At 42.2% G+C, this 21,401-nt stretch overlaps 1 protein-coding gene across 2 annotated transcripts in view; it reads right to left on the reverse strand.

The window, feature by feature from the left end:
- The window catches only part of SLC29A1 (solute carrier family 29 member 1 (Augustine blood group)), a 524,950-nt gene that overhangs the window by 61,748 nt on the left and 441,801 nt on the right, over positions 1-21,401 (reverse strand). For both annotated transcript variants that reach the window (XM_053712749.1, XM_053712750.1), the window contains 3 exons: positions 17,048-17,182; positions 16,629-16,726; positions 3,128-3,209 (listed from right to left, as the gene is read on the reverse strand). In XM_053712749.1, coding sequence (XP_053568724.1) covers positions 3,128-3,209; positions 16,629-16,726; positions 17,048-17,182 — 315 coding nt within the window. The remainder of the gene's footprint in view (positions 1-3,127; positions 3,210-16,628; positions 16,727-17,047; positions 17,183-21,401) is intronic.

Genomic DNA, 21,401 nt, shown 5'->3' on the forward strand with positions numbered 1-21,401 from the left:
CTGTAATCTAGTGGGTTTTTTCGTACTTAGATAGTAATTGTAATTAATTGTATTTAGTTTAGTTAATTTATTTAATTATAGTGTAGTGTTAGGTGTTAGTGTAACTTAGGTTAGTTATTAACTAGGTAGTTATTAAATAGTTAATAACTATTTAATAACTATTCTACCTAGTTAAAATAAATACAAAGTTGCCTGTAAAATAAAAATAAACCCTAAGATAGATACAATGTAACTATTAGTTATATTGTAGCTAGCTTAGGGTTTATTTTATAGGTAAGTATTTAGTTTAAATAGGAATAATTTAGTTAATTGTAGTAATTTTATTTAGATTTATTTAAATTATATTTAAGTTAGGGGGGGTTAGGGTTAGACTTAGGTTTAGGGGTTAATAACTTTATTATAGTGGCGGCGACGTTGGGGGTGTCAGATTAGGGGTTAATAAATGTAGGTAGGTGGCGGCGATGTTAGGGCCGGCTGATTAGGGGTTAATAATATTGAACTAGAGTTTGCGATGCGGGAGTGTGGCGGTTTAGGGGTTAATATATTTATTATAGTGGCGGCGATGTTTGGTTCGGCAGATTAGGGTTTAAAAAATTTATTTTAGTGTTTGCGATGTGGGGGGCCTCGGTTTAGGGGTTAATAGGTAGTTTATGGGTGTTAGTTTACTTTTTAGCACTTTAGTTAAAGGGACACTGAACCCAATTTTTTTCTTTTGTAATTCGGAAAGAGCATGCAATTTTAAGCAACTTTCTAATTTGCTCCTATTATCATTTTTTCTTCATTCTCTTGCTATCTTTATTTGAAAAAGAAGGCATCTAAGCTTTTTTTGGTTTTAGTACTCTGGACAGCATTTTTTTTATTGGTGGATGAATTTATCCACCAATCAGCAAGGACAACCGAGGTTGTTCAGCAAAAATGGGCCGGCATCTAAACTTACATTCGTGCATTTCAAATAAAGATACCAAGAGAATGAAGAAAATTTGATAATAGGAGTAAATTAGAAAGTTGCTTAAAATTTCATGCTCAATCTGAATCACGAAAGAAAAAATTTGGGTACAGTGTCCCTTTAAGAGTTTTATGCTACGGCGTTGTAGTGTAAAACTATTAACTACTGACTTTTAAATGCGGTACCAGGCTTAACAGGAGAGGGTCTACCGCTCACTTTTGGTCAGACTCGTAATATCGGCGCTATGCAAGTCCCATTGAAAATATAGGATAGGCAATTGACGTAAGTGGATTTGCGGTATTTCCAAGTCTGGCCAAAAAAGTGAGCGGTACACCTGTACCTGCAAGACTCGTAATACCAGCGGGCGTTAAAAAGCAGTGTTGGTCCCTCTCAACGCTGCTTTTTAACCCTAACGCAAGACTCGTAATCTAGGTGTCAGTGTGTTGATAAAAAATGCTTTTAAACAGTTCTTTTTAGGCAAATCCTCACCTCGATATTTCATATGAAGTGTTATTTCTTCCAGATGCTGTCGTGTCTCGTGTACCGCCAATGGTTAAGCAGTGATGGTCTATCTCTGTTTCTTCCGCATCACGTGTGACGAACTGGCCAATAGCTGCCTTCCAAAGTCGACTTGTGTAAGTGAGCCCTCGTAGGGTTCTATGGTTCTTTTTACTCTGTGCAGAGTTACGGCTCAAATTGCTCCTGAGCCACTTAAACAGACACAGTCACCCAATCGACGTGTTTCGCCTTAAATCAAGGTTTTTTCAAGATGTATGCCTAGTGTCTGCTGAACCCTTAAATAACCCTCCTCCGGGCAATTAGGATTCGATATTACAACTTAGTGACATTTTAGACTTTTTTAGACCCCAGTGTTAAACTGATTTTTTGAGATGCATAAGAGAGTAAGCATTTTTTAAAGTAGAAGGTGGCTTCTAGGTTGCAGTACCATTTACAGCCAATATACATATATTTATACTTTTATTATTTTACACATTAAGGAATTTTTTTTACTTATTAAGGATATTTTATAGTGACCGGTCACTTATTAACATATGTTTAGATTGTGTTTAATAAAATACTATTACGGTAAAACATAGTGCGTTAATACTCTTTCTTCTTTCTGATTGATTTTTCTTGCTGAAATAGCACTGTTCCATATTTTTTCTGTTTGTTTGCAGTATAAAACATAATAAAGCAAATTATGCGTAAATCCCCCCTGTTCAATAATACCCCTCCGGAGACATTAACCTTTGATTCCATACAGATAAAAGGAGTCACACTGTGACCCTGTCTTCTTGCGTTATCATATGAGTATAAAATGAAAGGATCTTACCGGAATCACCACCGTGGAACAGACACACAGTCTCTCAAGTTTGACAGTCTTAAAGCATCGCTCTTGACATGGACTTGAGTGATAGAAGCAGGCTATGTGTTCTATGCGAAGTCTCAAATAAACAGATGTTGAAGTTTACCGAGTGGTGCTGCTACCTTCTTTTACTATTTGTGGGGTATGTGCAGAACCCCAGTAGTGTGCACCTGGTTGCATTAAGTGCTGGGCCTTTTCTCTTTTTGGATGAAGGCAGTGAAACTCGTCAACACTGATTGCTTAGGAGCTGTTAATACGAATCTGGATGGTTTTGCAGAAAGACTCTCCCTGCATCTCCAGACCCTAACATCGTAACATTGTCAATGCTTTTACTGAGAGGCTGACAAGACAACTTTAAACTCCAGTCCCATACCGAAGGGTATTACCCTCCATAAGAGACTACTCCGAATCTTCCGACACTTCTCTGCCATCCTCCTGTGACGAAAGGCAAAGAATGACTGGAGGATGAGGATAGTATGGGAGGTATTTAAGCCTTTGGCTGGGGGTGTCTTTGCCTCCTCCTAGTGGCCAGGCTCTGTATTCCCACAAGTAATGAATGAAGCTGTGGACTCTCCTCATATTAAAAAGGAAACCATCTCTGTTTTCAGGATAAATAATACAACAAAAAAAACTGTTGCAGAGATAATACATTTCACAAAAAATCACAAAATCATTAGTGAACACATTTCATCTGTGTATAAGATGGAGCACGTGTCTGATTTGTAAGGTTTTGTCCTTATAGAACAGGAACCTTCTGTGCAGTTTGTCAACATCATGCCCACAACATGTCAGACTAATAACATGTAATGACTTACCACTTGACAGTAAGTCCTTCTTGTCCTGGAGTTCAGCATTATTTTCATTTAGGTTGACAATAGTATAATATTGGTAAAACTCCTGAAATTATGGAAAAAAGATAATGACATAGTTTCCCTGTCACAAAACACAGGTCAATAATGCTTTCTTCTGCCCACCCACAGGCCTCCCCCTACACAGGGATTAATGCCTCCACTGCCGCACACACATTAATCCAATCACACATAATATTGTCTTCTCCTGACACTCACACACCAGCCCAAGAGCTGCTGGTGCAACGCCGCCCCCTGCAGACTCACGGCCAATGGGCCACCAGCAGGGGGGTGTCAATCAACCCGATCTTACTCGATCGGGTTGATTTCCGGCGATGTCTGATGCTCAGAGCAGGCGGACAGGTTATGGAGCACCGGTCTTTGTGACCGCTGCTTCATAACTGCTGTTTCAGGCTCGCCAGAAAACACGGTGCATCAAGCTCCATTCGGAGCTTTATAGATAGGCCCCAATGTCTTCTCCTGATGCTCACATACACTCACCCATCTAATCACACACAATCTCTTCTCCTGATGCTCACATACACTCACCCATCCAATCATACACAATAATATCTTCTCTTAATGCTCACATTCACTCACCCATCCAATCACACACAATAATGTCTTCTGATGCTCACATACACTCACCCATCCAATCACACACAATAATGTCTTCTCCTGATGCTCACACACACTCACCCATCCAATCATACACAATAATGTCTTCTCCTGATGCTCACACACACTCACCCATCCAATCACAACAAGTAATGTCTTCTCCTGATGCTCACATACACTCACCCATCCAATCACACACAATAATGTCTTCTCCTGATGCTCACACACACTCACCCATCCAATCACAACAAGTAATGTCTTCTCCTGATGCTCACATACACTCACCCATCCAATCACACACAATAATGTCTTCTTCTGATGCTCACATACACTCACCCATCCAATCACACACAATAATGTCTTCTTCTGATGCTCACATACACTCACCCATCCAATCACACACAATAATGTCTTCTCCTGATGCTCACACACACTCACCCATCCAATCACACACAATAATGTCTTCTCCTGATGCTCACACACACTCACCCATCCAATCACAACAAGTAATGTCTTCTCCTGATGCTCACATACACTCACCCATCCAATCACACACAATAATGTCTTCTCCTGATGCTCACACACACTCACCCATCCAATCACAACAAGTAATGTCTTCTCCTGATGCTCACATACACTCACCCATCCAATCACACACAATAATGTCTTCTTCTGATGCTCACATACACTCACAAATTCCAATCACACACAATAATGTCTTCTCCTGATGCTCACACACACTCACCCATCCAATCACACACAATAATGTCTTCTCCTGATGCTCACACAGACTCACCCATCCAATCACAAGTAATGTCTTCTCCTGATGCTCACATACACTCATCCATCCAATCACACACAATAATGTCTTCTCCTGATGCTCACACACACTCACCCATCCAATCACAACAAGTAATGTCTTCTCCTGATGCTCACATACACTCACCCATCCAATCACACACAATAATGTCTTCTTCTGATGCTCACATACACTTACCCATCCAATCACACACAATAATGTCTTCTTCTGATGCTCACATACACTTGCCCATTCAATCACACACAATAATGTCTTCTCCTGATGCTCACACACACTCACCCATCCAATCACACACAATAATGTCTTCTCCTGATGCTCACATACACTCACCCATCCAATCACACACAATAATGTCTTCTCCTGATGCTCACACACACACACACGCACCCATCCAATCACACACAATAATGTCTTCTTCTGATACTCACATACACTCACCCATCCAATCACACACAATAATGTCTTCTTCTGATACTCACATACACTCACCCATCCAATCACACACAATAATGTCTTCTTCTGATGCTCACAGACACTCACCTATCCAATCACACACAATAATGTCTTCTTCTGATGCTCACATACACTCACCCATCCAATCACACACAATAATGTCTTCTTCTGATGCTCACATACACTCACCCATCCAATCACACACAATAATGTCTTCTCATGATGCTCACACACACTCACCCATCCAATCACACACAATAATGTCTTCTTCTGATGCTCACATACACTCACTCATCCAATCACACACAATATTGTCTTCTCCTGACGCTCACATACACTCACCCATCCAAACACACACAATGTCTTCTCCTGATGCTCACACACACACACCCATCCAAACACACACAATGTCTTCTCCTGATGCTCACATACACTCACCCATCCAAACACACACAATGTCTTCTCCTGATGCTCACACACACACACCCATCCAATCACACACAATGTCTTCTTCCGACGCTCACATACACTCACCCATCATATCACACACAATAAAGTCTTCTCCTGATGCTCACACACACTCACCCATCCAATCACACAAAATAATTTCTTCTCCTGATGCTCACACACACTCACCCATCCAATCACACACAATGTCTTCTCCTGATGCTCACACACACACACCCATCCAATCACACACAGTAATGTCTTCTCCTGATGCACACATACACTCACCCATCCAATCACACACAATAATGTCTTCTCCTGATGCTCACACACACTCACCCATCCAATCACAAACAATAATGTTTTCTCCTGATGCTCACACACACACACACCCATCCAATCACAAAAATAATGTCTTCTCCTGATGCTCACACACACTCACCCATCCAATCACACACAATGTCTTCTCCTGATGCTCACACACACTCACTCACCCATCCAATCACACACAATAATGTCTAATCCTGATGCTCACACACACTCACCCATCCAATCACACACAATAATGTCTTCTCCTGATGCTCACACACACTCACCCATCCAATCACAACAAGTAATGTCTTCTCCTGATGCTCACACACACTCAACCATCCAATCATACACAATAATGTCTTCTCCTGATGCTCACACACACTCACCCATCCAATCACAACAAGTAATGTCTTCTCCTGATGCTCACATACACTCACCCATCCAATCACACACAATAATGTCTTCTCCTGATGCTCACACACACTCACCCATCCAATCACAACAAGTAATGTCTTCTCCTGATGCTCACATACACACACCCATCCAATCACACACAATAATGTCTTCTTCTGATGCTCACATACACTCACCCATCCAATCACACACAACAATGTGTTCTTCTGATGCTCACATACACTCACCCATCCAATCACACACAATAATGTCTTCTCCTGATGCTCACACACACTCACCCATCCAATCACACACAATAATGTCTTCTCCTGATGCTCACACACACTCACCCATCCAATCACAACAAGTAATGTCTTCTCCTGATGCTCACATACACTCACACATCCAATCACACACAATAATGTCTTCTCCTGATGCTCACACACACTCACCCATCCAATCACAACAAGTAATGTCTTCTCCTGATGCTCACATACACTCACCCATCCAATCACACACAATAATGTCTTCTTCTGATGCTCACATACACTCACCCATCCAATCACACACAATAATGTCTTCTTCTGATTCTCACATACAATCACCCATCCAATCACACACAATAATATCTTCTTCTGATGCTCACATACACTCACCCATCCAATCACACACAATTATGTCTTCTCCTGATGCTCACACACACTCACCCATCCAATCACACACAATAATGTCTTCTCCTGATGCTCACACACACTCACCCATCCAATCACAACAAGTAATGTCTTCTCCTGATGCTCACATACACTCACCCATCCAATCACACACAATAATGTCTTCTCCTGATGCTCACACACACACACACGCACCCATCCAATCACACACAATAATGTCTTCTTCTGATGCTCACATACACTCACCCATCCAATCACACACAATAATGTCTTCTTCTGATGCTCACAGACACTCACCTATCCGATCACACACAATAATGTCTTCTTCTGATGCTCACATACACTTACCCATCCAATCACACACAATAATGTCGTCTTCTTCTGATGCTCACATACACTCACCCATCCAATCACACACAATAATGTCTTCTCCTGATGCTCACACACACTCACCCATCCAATCACACACAATAATGTCTTCTTCTGATGCTCACATACACTCACTCATCCAATCACACACAATATTGTCTTCTCCTGACGCTCACATACACTCACCCATCCAAACACACACAATGTCTTCTCCTGATGCTCACACACACACACACCCATCCAAACACACACAATGTCTTCTCCTGATGCTCACACACACACACCCATCCAAACACACACAATGTCTTCTCCTGATGCTCACACACACACCCATCCAATCACACACAATGTCTTCTTCCGACGCTCACATACACTCACCCATCATATCACACACAATAAAGTCTTCTCCTGATGCTCACACACACTCACCCATCCAATCACACAAAATAATTTCTTCTCCTGATGCTCACACACACTCACCCATCCAATCACACACAATGTCTTCTCCTGATGCTCACACACACACACCCATCCAATCACACACAGTAATGTCCTCTCCTGATGCACACATACACTCACCTATCCAATCACAAACAATAATGTCTTCTTCTGATGCTCACACACACTCACCCATCCAATCACACACAATAATGTCTTCTCCTGATGCTCACACACACTCACCCATCCAATCACACACAATAATGTCTTCTCCTGATGCTCACACACACTCACCCATCCAATCATACACAATAATGTCTTCTCCTGATGCTCACACACACTCACCCATCCAATCACACACAATAATGTCTTCTCCTGATGCTCACACACACTCACCCATCCAATCACAAACAATAATGTCTTCTCCAGATGCTCACACACACACACCCATCCAATCACAAACAATAATGTCTTCTCCTGATGCTCACACACACTCACCCATCCAATCACACACAATGTCTTCTCCTGATGCTCACACACACTCACCCATCCAATCACACACAATAATGTGTAATCCTGATGCTCACACACACTCACCCATCCAATCACACACAATAATGTCTTCTCCTGATGCTCACACACACTCACCCATCCAATCACACACAATAATGTCTTCTCCTGATGCTCACACACACTCACCCATCCAATCACACACAATAATGTCTTCTCCTGATGCTCACACACACTCACCCATCCAATCACAACAAGTAATGTCTTCTCCTGATGCTCACACACACTCACCCATCCAATCATACACAATAATGTCTTCTCCTGATGCTCACACACACTCACCCATCCAATCACAACAAGTAATGTCTTCTCCTGATGCTCACATACACTCACCCATCCAATCACACACAATAATGTCTTCTCCTGATGCTCACACACACTCACCCATCCAATCACAACAAGTAATGTCTTCTCCTGATGCTCACATACATTCACCCATCCAATCACACACAATAATGTCTTCTTCTGATGCTCACATACACTCACCCATCCAATCACACACAATAATGTCTTCTTCTGATGCTCACATACACTCATCCATCCAATCACACACAATAATGTCTTCTTCTGATGCTCACACACACTCACCCATCCAATCACACACAATAATGTCTTCTCCTGATGCTCACACACACTCACCCATCCAATCACAACAAGTAATGTCTTCTCCTGATGCTCACATACACTCACCCATCCAATCACACACAATAATGTCTTCTCCTGATGCTCACACACACTCACCCATCCAATCAGAACAAGTAATGTCTTCTCCTGATGCTCACATACACTCACCCATCCAATCACACTCAATAATGTCTTCTGATGTTCACATACACACTCACCCTTCCAATCACAACAAGTAATGTCTTCTCCTGACGCTCACACACACTCACCCATCCAATCACACATAATAATGTCTTCTCCTGATGCTCACACACACTCACCCATCCAATCACACACAATAATGTCTTCTCCTGATGCGCACATATACTCACCCATAAAATCTCACACAGTAATGTCTTCTCCTGATGCTCACATACACTTACCCATCCAATCACACACAATAATGTCTTCTCCTTATGCTCACGCACACACTCACCCATCCAATCACACACAACATTGTCTTCTCCTGATGTTCACATACACAATCACCCATCCAATCACAACAAGTAATGTCTTCTGCTGACGCTCACACACACTCACCCATCAAATCACACACAATATTGTCTTCTCCTGATTCTCACACACACTCACCCATCCAATCACACACAATAATGTCTTCTCCTGATTCTCACACACACTCACCCATCCAATCACACAATAAAGTATTTTCCTGATTCACACATACACTCACCCATCCAATCACACACAGTAATATCTTCTCCTGATGCACACACACACACCCATCCAATCACACACAGTAATATTTTCACCTGATGCTCACACACACTCACCCATCCAATCACACAGAGTAATGTCTTCTCCTGATGCTCACACACACTCACCCATCCAATCACACACAGTAATGTCTTCTCCTGATGCTCACATACACTCACCCATCCAATCACACACAATGTCTTCTCCTGATGCTCACACACAATCACCCATCCAATCCCACACAACATTGTCTTCTCCTGATGTTCACATACACAATCACCCATCCAATCACAACAAGTAATGTCTTCTCCTGACGCTCACACACACTCACCCATCCAATCACACAAAATAATGTCTTCTTCTGATGCTCACACACACTCACCCATCCAATCACACAAAATAATGTCTTCTCCTGATGCTCACATACACTCACCCATCCAATCACACATAATGTCTTCTCCTGATGCTCACACACAATCACCCATCCAATCCCACACAACATTGTCTTCTCCTGATGCTCACATACACTCACCCATCCAATCACACACAATATTGTCTTCTCCTGATGCTCACATACACTCACCCATCCAATCACACACAATATTGTCTTCTCCTGATGCTCACATACACTCACCTATCCAATCACACACAATAATGTCTTCTCCTGATTCACACATACAATAATGTCTTCTCCTGATGCTCACAAACACTCACCCATCCAATCACACACAATAATGTCTTCTCCTGATGCTCACATACACTCACCCATCCAATCACACACAATAATATCTTCTCCTGATGCTCACACACACTCACCTATCGAATCACACGCAATAATGTCTTCTCCTGATGCTCACACACACTCACCCATCCAATCACACACAATAATGTCTTCTCCTGATGCTCACACACACTCACCCATCCAATCACACAAAATAATGTCTTCTCCTGATGCTCACATACACTCACCCGTCCAATCACACACAATAATGTCTTCTCCTGATGCTCACACACACTCACCCATCCAATCACACACAATAATTTCTTCTCCTGATACTCACACACACTCACCTATCCAATCACACACAATAATGTCTTCTCCTGATGCTCACATACACTCACCCATCCAATCACACACAATAATTTCTTCTCCTGATGCTCACACACACTCACCTATCCAATCACACACAATAATGTCTTCTCCTGATGCTCACACACACTCACCCATCCAATCACACACAATAATTTCTTCTCCTGATGCTCACACACACTCACCTATCCAATCACACACAATAATGGGGTCTATCTATCAAGCTCCGAATGGAGGTTGAGGGCCGTGTTTCTGGCGAGTCTTCAGACTCGCCAGAAACAGCAGTTATGAAGCAGCGGTCTAAAGACCGCTGCTCCACAACCCTGTCTGTCTGCTCTGAGCAGGCGGATAGGAATTGCCACAATTCAACCCGATCGAGTACGATGGGGTTGATTGACACCTCCATGCTGGCGTCTGATTGGCCGTGAATCTGCAGGGGGCAGCGTTGCACCAGCAGCTCTTGTGAGCTGCTGGTGCAATGCTGAATACGGAGAGCGTATTGCTCTCCGCATTCAGCGATGTCTGTCGGACCTGATCCGCACTGTAGGATCAGGTCCGACAGACATTTGATAATTCGGCCTCAATGTCTTCTCCTGATGCTCACATACACTCACCCATACAATCACACACAATAATGTCTTCTCCTGATGCTCACACACACTCACCCATCCAATCACACACAATAATGTCTTCTCCTGATGCTCACACACACTCACCCATCCAATCACACACAATAATGTCTTCTCCTGATGCTCACACACACTCACCCATCCAATCACACACAATAATGTCTTCTCCTGATGCTCACACACACTCACCCATCCAATCACACACAATAATGTCTTCTCCTGATGCTCACACACACTCACCCATCCAATCACAAACAATAATGTCTTCTCCTGATTCTCACACACACTCACCCATACAATCACACACAATAATGTCTTCTCCTGATGCTCACACACACTCACCCATACAATCACAAACAATAATGTCTTCTCCTGATGCTCACACACACTCACCCATCCAATCACAAACAATAATGTCTTCTCCTGATGCTCACATACACTCACCCATACAATCACACACAATAATGTCTTCTCCTGATGCTCACACACACTCACCCATCCAATCACACACAATAATGTCTTCTCCTGATGCTCACACACACTCACCCATCCAATCACACACAATAATGTCTTCTCCTGATGCTCACACACACTCACCCATCCAATCACACACAATAATGTCTTCTCCTGATGCTCACACACACTCACCCATCCAATCACACACAATAATGTCTTCTCCTGATTCTCACACACACTCACCCATACAATCACACACAATAATGTCTTCTCCTGATGCTCACACACACTCACCCATACAATCACACACAATAATGTCTTCTCCTGATGCTCACACACACTCACCCATACAATCACACACAATAATGTCTTCTCCTGATGCTCACACACACACATCCAATCACCCCCATCCACACACAATATTGTCACCATAAAGTATCCCAATAATTATAGATGGGTAATCCTCCCACACTACAGTTTATCAGCAAACGAGAATTATCTGTAGTTATGCACCAAAATGGAAATTCTGGACTAAAACCCAAACCCGAAAATCTGGGATGCACTTGGCCGAAAACCGAAACCAAAAATGTATTTTTTCAAATATTATTTTTTTTAGTTTTTGCATAATAAGACTATTTAATTAATTAATCTGAATTGAAAACCGTCAAGCCAATAAAAAAAGCCCACACTTTTATTGAAAGTAACACACTAAAATTGGACAAAAATATCTTAAGACAATAATATGCTACACAATAATTTTACCAAGAAAAAAAAACAGGGAAAAAATTATAAAGTCATTTTTGGCCAAAATGTTTCTGCGACCAAAATTTTGGTGCATTCCTACTTAAAACAATATTAAATTTCAATATACTGTATTATTCTTTATTTAGTTCTATGTAACAGAATCAGATTTAACAAGTTTTTTTTTTTGACCAATTATCCAAATAAAGTATAGTCCTAGAAAACTCATTCGGCTAGATTTAGAGTTCTGCGGCCAAAGGGGTGTGTTAGCTACGCATGCTTTTTTTCCCCCGCACCTTTTAAATACCGCTGGTATTTAGAGTTCACAAAAGGGCTGCGTTAGGCTCCAAAAAGGGAGCGTAGAGCATAATTTACCGCCACTGCAACTCTCAATACCAGCGGTGCTTACGGACGCGGCCAGCTTCAAAAACGTGCTTGTGCACGATTTCCCCATAGGAAACAATGGGGCCGTTTGAGCTGAAAAAAAACCTAACACCTGCAAAAAAGCAGCGTTCAGCTCCTAACGCAGCCCCATTGTTTCCTATGGGAAAACACTTCCTAAGTCTGCACCTAACACCCTAACATGTACCCTGAGTCTAAACACCCCTAACCTTACACTTATTAACCCCTAATCTGCCGATCCCGCTATCACTGACCCCTGCATGTTATTATTAACCCCTAATCTGCCGCTCCTTACACCACCGCAACCTACATTATCCCTATGTACCCCTAATCCGCTGCCCCTAACACCACCGACCCCTATATTATATTTATTAACCCCTAATCTTACCCCCCCCAACGTCGCCGCCACCTACCTACAATTATTAACCCCTAATCTGCCGACCGGACCTCACCGCTACTATAATAAATATATTAACCCCTAAAGCTAAGTCTAACCCTAACCCTAACACCCCCCTAAGTTAAATATAATTTAAATCTAACAAAATAAAATAAATCTTATTAAATAAATTAATCCTATTTAAAGCTAAATACTTACCTGTAAAATAAACCCTAATGTAAATTAAACCTAACACTACACTATCAATAAATTAATTACATACAAATACCTACAAATAAATACAATTAAATAAACTAACTAAAGTACAAAAAATAAAAAAATAATTTACAAACATTATAAAAATATTACAACAATTTTAAGCAAATTACACCTACTCTAAGCCCCCTAATAAAATAACAAAGCCCCCCAAAATAAAAAAATGCCCTACCCTATTCTAAAATAAAAATTGAAAAGCTCTTTTACCTAACCAGCACTTAAAAGGGCCTTTTGCGGGGCATGCCCCAAAGAATTCTGCTCTTTTGCCTGCAAAAAAAAAACATACAATACCCCCCCAATCTAACCCAAACCCCCCTTAAATAAACCTAACACTAAGCCCCTGAAGATCTCCCTACCTTATCTTCACCACGCCGGGTATCACCGATCCATCCAGAAGAGGCTCTGAAGTCTTCATCCAAGCCCAAGCGGGGGCTGAAGAGGTCCATCATCCGGCTGAAGTCTTCTATCAAGCGGCATCTTCAATCTTCTTTCTTCCGGATCCATCTTCATCCCGCCGACGCGGAACATCCATCCTGGCCGACGACTTCCCGACGAATGACGGTTCCTTTAAATGACGTCATCCAAAATGGAGTCCCTCGAATTCCGATTGGCTGATAGGATTCTATCAGCCAATCAGAATTAAGGTAGGAAAATTCTGATTGGCTGATGGAATCAGCCAATCAGGTTCAAGTTCAATCCGATTTGGCTGATCCAATCAGCCAATCAGATTGAGCTCGCATTCTATTGGCTGATCGGAACAGCCAATAGAATGCGAGCTCAATCTGATTGGCTGATTGGTAGAATTTTCCTACCTTAATTCCGATTGGCTGATAGAATCCTATCAGCCAATAGGAATTCGAGGGACGCCATCTTGGATGACGTCATTTAAAGGAACCGTCATTCGTCGGGAAGTCGTCGGCCAGGATGGATGTTCTGCGTCGGCGGGATGAAGATGGATCCGAAAGAAAGAAGATTGAAGATGCCGCTTAACAGAAGACTTCAGCCAGATGATGGACCTCTTCAGCCCCCGCTTGGATCAAGACTTCAGCCGGATGATGGACCTCTTCAGCCCCCGCTTGGGCTTGGATGAAGACTTCGGAGCCTCTTCTGGACGGATCGGTGATACCCGGCGTGGTGAAGATAAGGTAGGGAGATCTTCAGGGGCTTAGTGTTAGGTTTATTTAAGGGGGGTTTGGGTTAGATTAGGGGTATGTGGGTGGTGGGTTGTAATATTGGGGGGGGGGGGGGTATTGTATTTTTTTTTTACAGGCAAAAGAGCAGAATTCTTTGGGGCATGCCCCGCAAAAGGCCCTTTTAAGGGCTGGTAAGGTAAAAGAGCTTTTCAATTTTTATTTTAGAATAGGGTAGGACATTTTTTTTTATTTTGGGGGGCTTTGTTATTTTATTAGGGGGCTTAGAGTAGGTGTAATTAGCTTAAAATTGTTGTAATATTTTTATAATGTTTGTAAATTATTTTTAAATTTTTTGTAACTTAGTTCTTTTTTTATTTTTTGTACTTTAGTTTTTATTTGTAGGTATTTGTATGTAATTAATTTATTGATAGTGTAGTGTTAGGTTTAATTGTAGATAATTGTAGGTATTTTATTTAATTAATTTATTGATAGTGTAGTGTTAGGTTTAATTGTAACTTAGGTTAGGATTTATTTTACAGGTAATTTTGTAATTATTTTAACTAGGTAGCTATTAAATAGTTATTAACTATTTAATAGCTATTGTACCTGGTTAAAATAAATACAAAGTTGCCTGTAAAATAAATATAAATCCTAAAATAGCTATAATATAATTATAATTTATATTGTAGCTATATTAGGGTTTATTTTACAGGTAAGTATTTTGCTTTAAATAGGAATAATTTATTTAATAAGAAATAATTTATTTCGTTAGATAAAAAATATATTTAACTTAGGGGGGTGTTAGTGTTAGGGTTAGATTTAGCTTTAGGGGTTAATAAATTTATTAGAGTAGCGGTGAGGTCCAGTCGGCAGATTAGGGGTTAATACTTGAAGTTAGGTGTCGGTGATGTTAGGGAGGGGTTAATACTATTTATTATAGGGTTATCTAGGCGGGAGTGAGGCGGATTAGGGGTTAATAACGTTATTATAATAGCGGTGAGGTCCGGTCGGCAGATTAGGGGTTAATAATTGTAGGTAGGTGGCGGCGACGTTGGGGGCGGCAGATTAGGAGTTAATAAATATAATATAGGGGTCGGCGGTGTTAGGGGCAGCAGATTAGGGGTACATAGGGATAACGTAGGTTGCGGCGGTGTGCGGTCGGCAGATTAGGGGTTACATTTTTTTATTAGAGTGGCGTCGATGTGGGGGCTCGGTTTAGGGGTACATAGGTAGTTTATGGGTATTAGTGTACTTTAGAGCACAGTAGTTAAGAGCTTTATGAACCGGCGTTAGCCCAGAAAGCTCTTAACTCCTGGCTTTTTGCTGCGGCTGGAGTCTTGTCGTTAGATTTCTAACGCTCACTTCAGCCAAGACTCTAAATACCGGCGTTAGAAAGATCCCATTGAAAAGATAGGATACGCAAATGGCGTAGGGGGATCTGCGGTATGGAAAAGTCGCGGCTGCAAAGTGAGACCCTTTCCTGACTGACTCTAAATACCAGCGGGCGGCCAAAACCAGCATTAGGAGCCCCATACGCTGGTTTTGACGGCTAACGCAGAACTCTAAATCTAGGCGATTATATGCAAAACAGTAAGTCAAGTGATGAACTTAAACAGCAGCTCTAGGCTAGCATCAAATTTTAAACATGCTACACAATAATTTTACCGAAAATAACAGGAAAAAAAACGAAAAATGAAATAGTCAAAAATGCCATTTTCGGCCGAAATGTTTCTGCGGCCAAAATTTCGGTGCATCCCTAAATTATCTGCATTTTCTAATTTGTCTAAATTCTGTGACAAACTAACATATTTGCCAATTGTCACTTTAGTTATGCAGCAGACTTATATTTGTATTGTGCAGCGCTAAAGTCAAACCCGATTTGCCGCTGGCTACTCACCATTTTGTGGAGCAGAAAATAAGACATCAGGGCTAGCAGGATAACCACACAGGCTGTGATGAAGTAGCCAAAGGCACTGTCAGCCAGAGAAGAGCCACCTGTGGGACAGACTGGGATTAATGGTTTGGAAATGACACTCAGTCTGGTGTTACTAAGGGACGTAGGGCAGTTACTGGAAGGAAATAAAGGAATCTCACTGGAGTTGCTGAGAGGGAGTTTGAGACCAAATGTCCTGAGATACTAGGGAGCACTCAGAGGGACATACACTGAAGGACTGATCTATGCACTGGTGTTAGAAGAAGGGAAAGCGGGGACAGAACCTGTTGTTCTATTAGTGCTACTGAGAGGAAGAAGGTACAAGGGAATTTATTGGGGTACCTGAGAGACACACAGTGGGATAACATGGATTAAATACTTACTGGCCAGAGCGCAGATCATGGAGAAGGCAGCGAATGTTCCAGCCAGACCCTGACCGCTCATTATGGGAGTTGTGTAGCTGGCAGGAAAAAGCGCAGCTAAACCAAAGAGACTGCCCTGCAATATGGCACCAAATGCTGACATGGACATGCGGAGAAAAGAGAGAGCAGAGTGGAGAGATCACCGTGTGGAAGAAAATAACACACACAGTCAAACAGTAACACACACATACAGTAACACACTAAGACAGAAAATAACACACACAGAAATACAGTAACACACTCAGAAATACAGTAACACACTCAGACAGACAGTAACACACTCAGACAAACAGTAACACACTCAGACAAACAGTAACACACTCAGACAGTAACACACACAGGCATACAGTAACACACTCAGACAGACAGTAACACACTCAGACAGAAAATAACACACAGAAATATAGTAACACAATCAGACAGACAGTAACACACTCAGACAGACAGTAACACACTCAAACAAACAGTAACACACTCAGACAAACAGTAACACACTCAGACAGTAACACACACAGGCATACAGTAACACACTCAGACAGACAGTAACACACTCAGACAAACAGTAACACACTCAGACAAACAGTAACACACTCAAACAGTAACACACACAGGCATACAGTAACACACTCAGACAGACAGTAACACACTCAGACAGAAAATAACACACAGAAATATAGTAACACAATCAGACAGACAGTAACACACTCAGACAGACAGTAACACACTCAGACAGAAAATAACACACACAGAAATACAGTAACACACTCCTCAGACAGACAGTAACCCACTAAGACAGACAGTAACACAGACAGACAGTAACGCACACAGACACACAGTAACACACTCAGACAGACAGTAACCCACACGGACAGACAGTAACCCACACGGACAGACAGTAACCCACTCAGATAGACAGTAACCCACTCAGATAGACAGTGACACACACACAGACAGAAACCCACTCAGACAGACAGTAACACACTCAGACAGACAGTAACACACTCAGACAGAAAATAACACACACATAAATATAGTAACACAATCAGACAGGCAGAGCGCTCAAGTGCTCAGACAGAGAGGAGTAGTGTGGAAAGGAACTGTCTTTCGTTTTGTTTGCAAAACCTTTCAAAGGCTCTATTGGCAACAATTTATTTCTAAATCTACTTTGACCAACTAGGATTTTTTTTGCCAGACTCTCTGGACTTCATGTCTGTATTTTATCCTATTCACTGCGTCTCCCATTCCCGAGACCAGTTACTATCAGTTTCAGTGACCTACGGGCAATCTGAGCCTTATAGGACAACTCGCCTGTGATTGGAGTTCTGGAGATCACGTGTACCGGCTCCTGGGCGTGTCTGTCGGGACTGAATAGTCCCGATCTGCTGTTCTAGGCACAGTATGTGTGCCGCATCGCTTGTGAGTATATCCAGCACGGGGGAAGTTGTTGGGAACCAACGGTATATTGCTCCTGCGATACTGTTTTATGGTTGGCGCCTCTCTCTTCCTCTCTTTTTGTCTACAGTCGAGTATCCATCCGGATTACTTTTGGGAGTGCAGCCGCAATTCTACGAGGACTATTCACAGCTTCCATCCAGCACCTCTACAGCTTCTTTTCAGCACCAGCGCACCTCTGGGGTTTCTCTGTTCCTTTTTTCTCACACAGACAGAAAATAACACACACTCAGAGAGTAACACACACATACAGTAACACACTCAGACAGACAGGAACACATAAATAAATAAGTGACACACTCAGACAGAAAATAACACACACAGAGATACAGTAACACACACAAACAGATAGGGTGGATAAAAATCTATTATTTTTCTTAAAATATGACCACGCACTCAGAGAGTAACACACACAGACAGACAGTAACATACACATACAGACAGTAACATACACAGACAGACAGTAACGCACAGACAGACAGTAACACAGATAGTAACACTGATAGTAACCCACACAGACAGTAACCCACTCAGACAGACAGTAACACACACAGACAGACAGTAACCCGCTCAGACAGACAGTAACCCATTCAGACAGACAGTAACGCACACAGACACACAGTAACACACTCAGACAGACAGTAACACACACGGACAGATAGTAACCCACACAGACAGCCAGTAACCCACTCAGATAGACAGTGACACACACACAGACAGACAGACAGTAACCCACTCAGACAGACAGTAACACACACAGACAGCAACACACACATACAGACAGAGAGTAATGCACTCAGGCAGACAGTTACACAAACAGACAGACAGACAGACAGTAACCCACTCAGACAAACAGTAACCCACTCAGACATACAGTAACCCACTCAGACATACAGTAACACACACAGACAGACAGTAACACACACATACAGACAGAGAGTAGTGACTCCAAACAGACAGTAACACACACATACAGACAGAGTAATGCAGTCAGACAGTAACACACAAAGAAAGACAGTAAAACGCACAGACAGACAGCAACCCACACAGACAGTAATACACACAGATAGACAGTAACACACACATACAGAGAGTAATGCGCTCAGACAGACAGCAACACACACAGACATTGTAGTAACTCACTCAGACAGACAGTAACACACACAGACAGAAAATAACCTGGGTGGATAAAAACCTTTTTTTTTTAAATACCACGAAGCAGTCAGACAGAAAGTAACACACACAGACAGACAGTAACACACACAGACAGACAGTAACGCACACAGACAGACAGTAACGCACTCAGACAGTTAACACACTCAGACAGACAGTAACGCACTCAGACAGACAGTAACGCACTCAGACAGACAGTAATGCACTCAGACAGACAGTAACCCACTCAGACAGTCAGTAACACACACACAGACAGAAAATAACACACAGACAGAAAATAACACACACAGACAGAGACTAACACATACAGACAGTAACCCGCTGTCAGTAACCCACTCAGACAGAACGTAACACACACAGACAGACAGTAACCCACTCAGACAGACAGTAATGCACACAGACAGACAGTATTGCACTCAGACAGACAGTAACACAGACAGTAACCCACACAGACAGACAGTAACCCACTCAGACAGTAACTCACACAGACTTACAGTTACACAGACAGATTGAAAATAACACAGACAGTAACCCACTCAGACAGATAGTAACACAGACAGAGAGTAACCCACTCAGACAGACAGTAACACAGACAGACAGTAACCCACTCAGACAGACATTAACACACACAGACAGACAGTAACCCACTCACACAGACAGTAACACAGACAGACAGTAACACAGACAGACAGTAACCCACACGGACAGACAGTAACCCACACGGACAGACAGTAACCCACTCAGATAGACAGTAACCCACTCAGATAGACAGTGACACACACACAGACAGAAACCCACTCAGACAGACAGTAACACACTCAGACAGACAGTAACACACTCAGACAGAAAATAACACACACATAAATATAGTAACACAATCAGACAGGCAGAGCGCTCAAGTGCTCAGACAGAGAGGAGTAGTGTGGAAAGGAACTGTCTTTCGTTTTGTTTGCAAAACCTTTCAAAGGCTCTATTGGCAACAATTTATTTCTAAATCTACTTTGACCAACTAGGATTTTTTTTGCCAGACTCTCTGGACTTCATGTCTGTATTTTATCCTATTCACTGCGTCTCCCATTCCCGAGACCAGTTACTATCAGTTTCAGTGACCTACGGGCAATCCGAGCCTTATAGGACAACTCGCCTGTGATTGGAGTTCTGGAGATCCCGTGTACCGGCTCCTGGGCGTGTCTGTCGGGCGACCCTGAATAGTCCCAATCTGCTGTTCTAGGCACAGTATGTGTGCCGCATCGCTTGTGAGTATATCCAGCACGGGGGGAGTTGTTGGGAACCAACGGTATATTGCTCCTGCGATACTGTTTTATGGTTGGCGCCTCTCTCGTCCTCTCTTTTTGTCTACAGTCGAGTATCCATCCGGATTACTTTTGGGAGTGCAGCCACAATTCTACGAGGACTATTCACAGCTTCCATCCAGCACCTCTACAGCTTCTTTTCAGCACCAGCGCACCTCTGGGGTTTCTCTGATCCTTTTTTCTCACACAGACAGAAAATAGCACACACTCAGAGAGTAACACACACATACAGTAACACACTCAGACAGACAGGAACACATAAATAAATAAGTGACACACTCAGACAGAAAATAACACACACAGAAATACAGTAACACACACAGACAGATAGGGTGGATAAAAATCTATTATTTTTCTTAAAATACCACCACGCACTC

This window comes from Bombina bombina, chromosome 4 (genome assembly GCF_027579735.1).
Source record: "Bombina bombina isolate aBomBom1 chromosome 4, aBomBom1.pri, whole genome shotgun sequence".
NCBI lineage: Eukaryota > Metazoa > Chordata > Amphibia > Anura > Bombinatoridae > Bombina > Bombina bombina.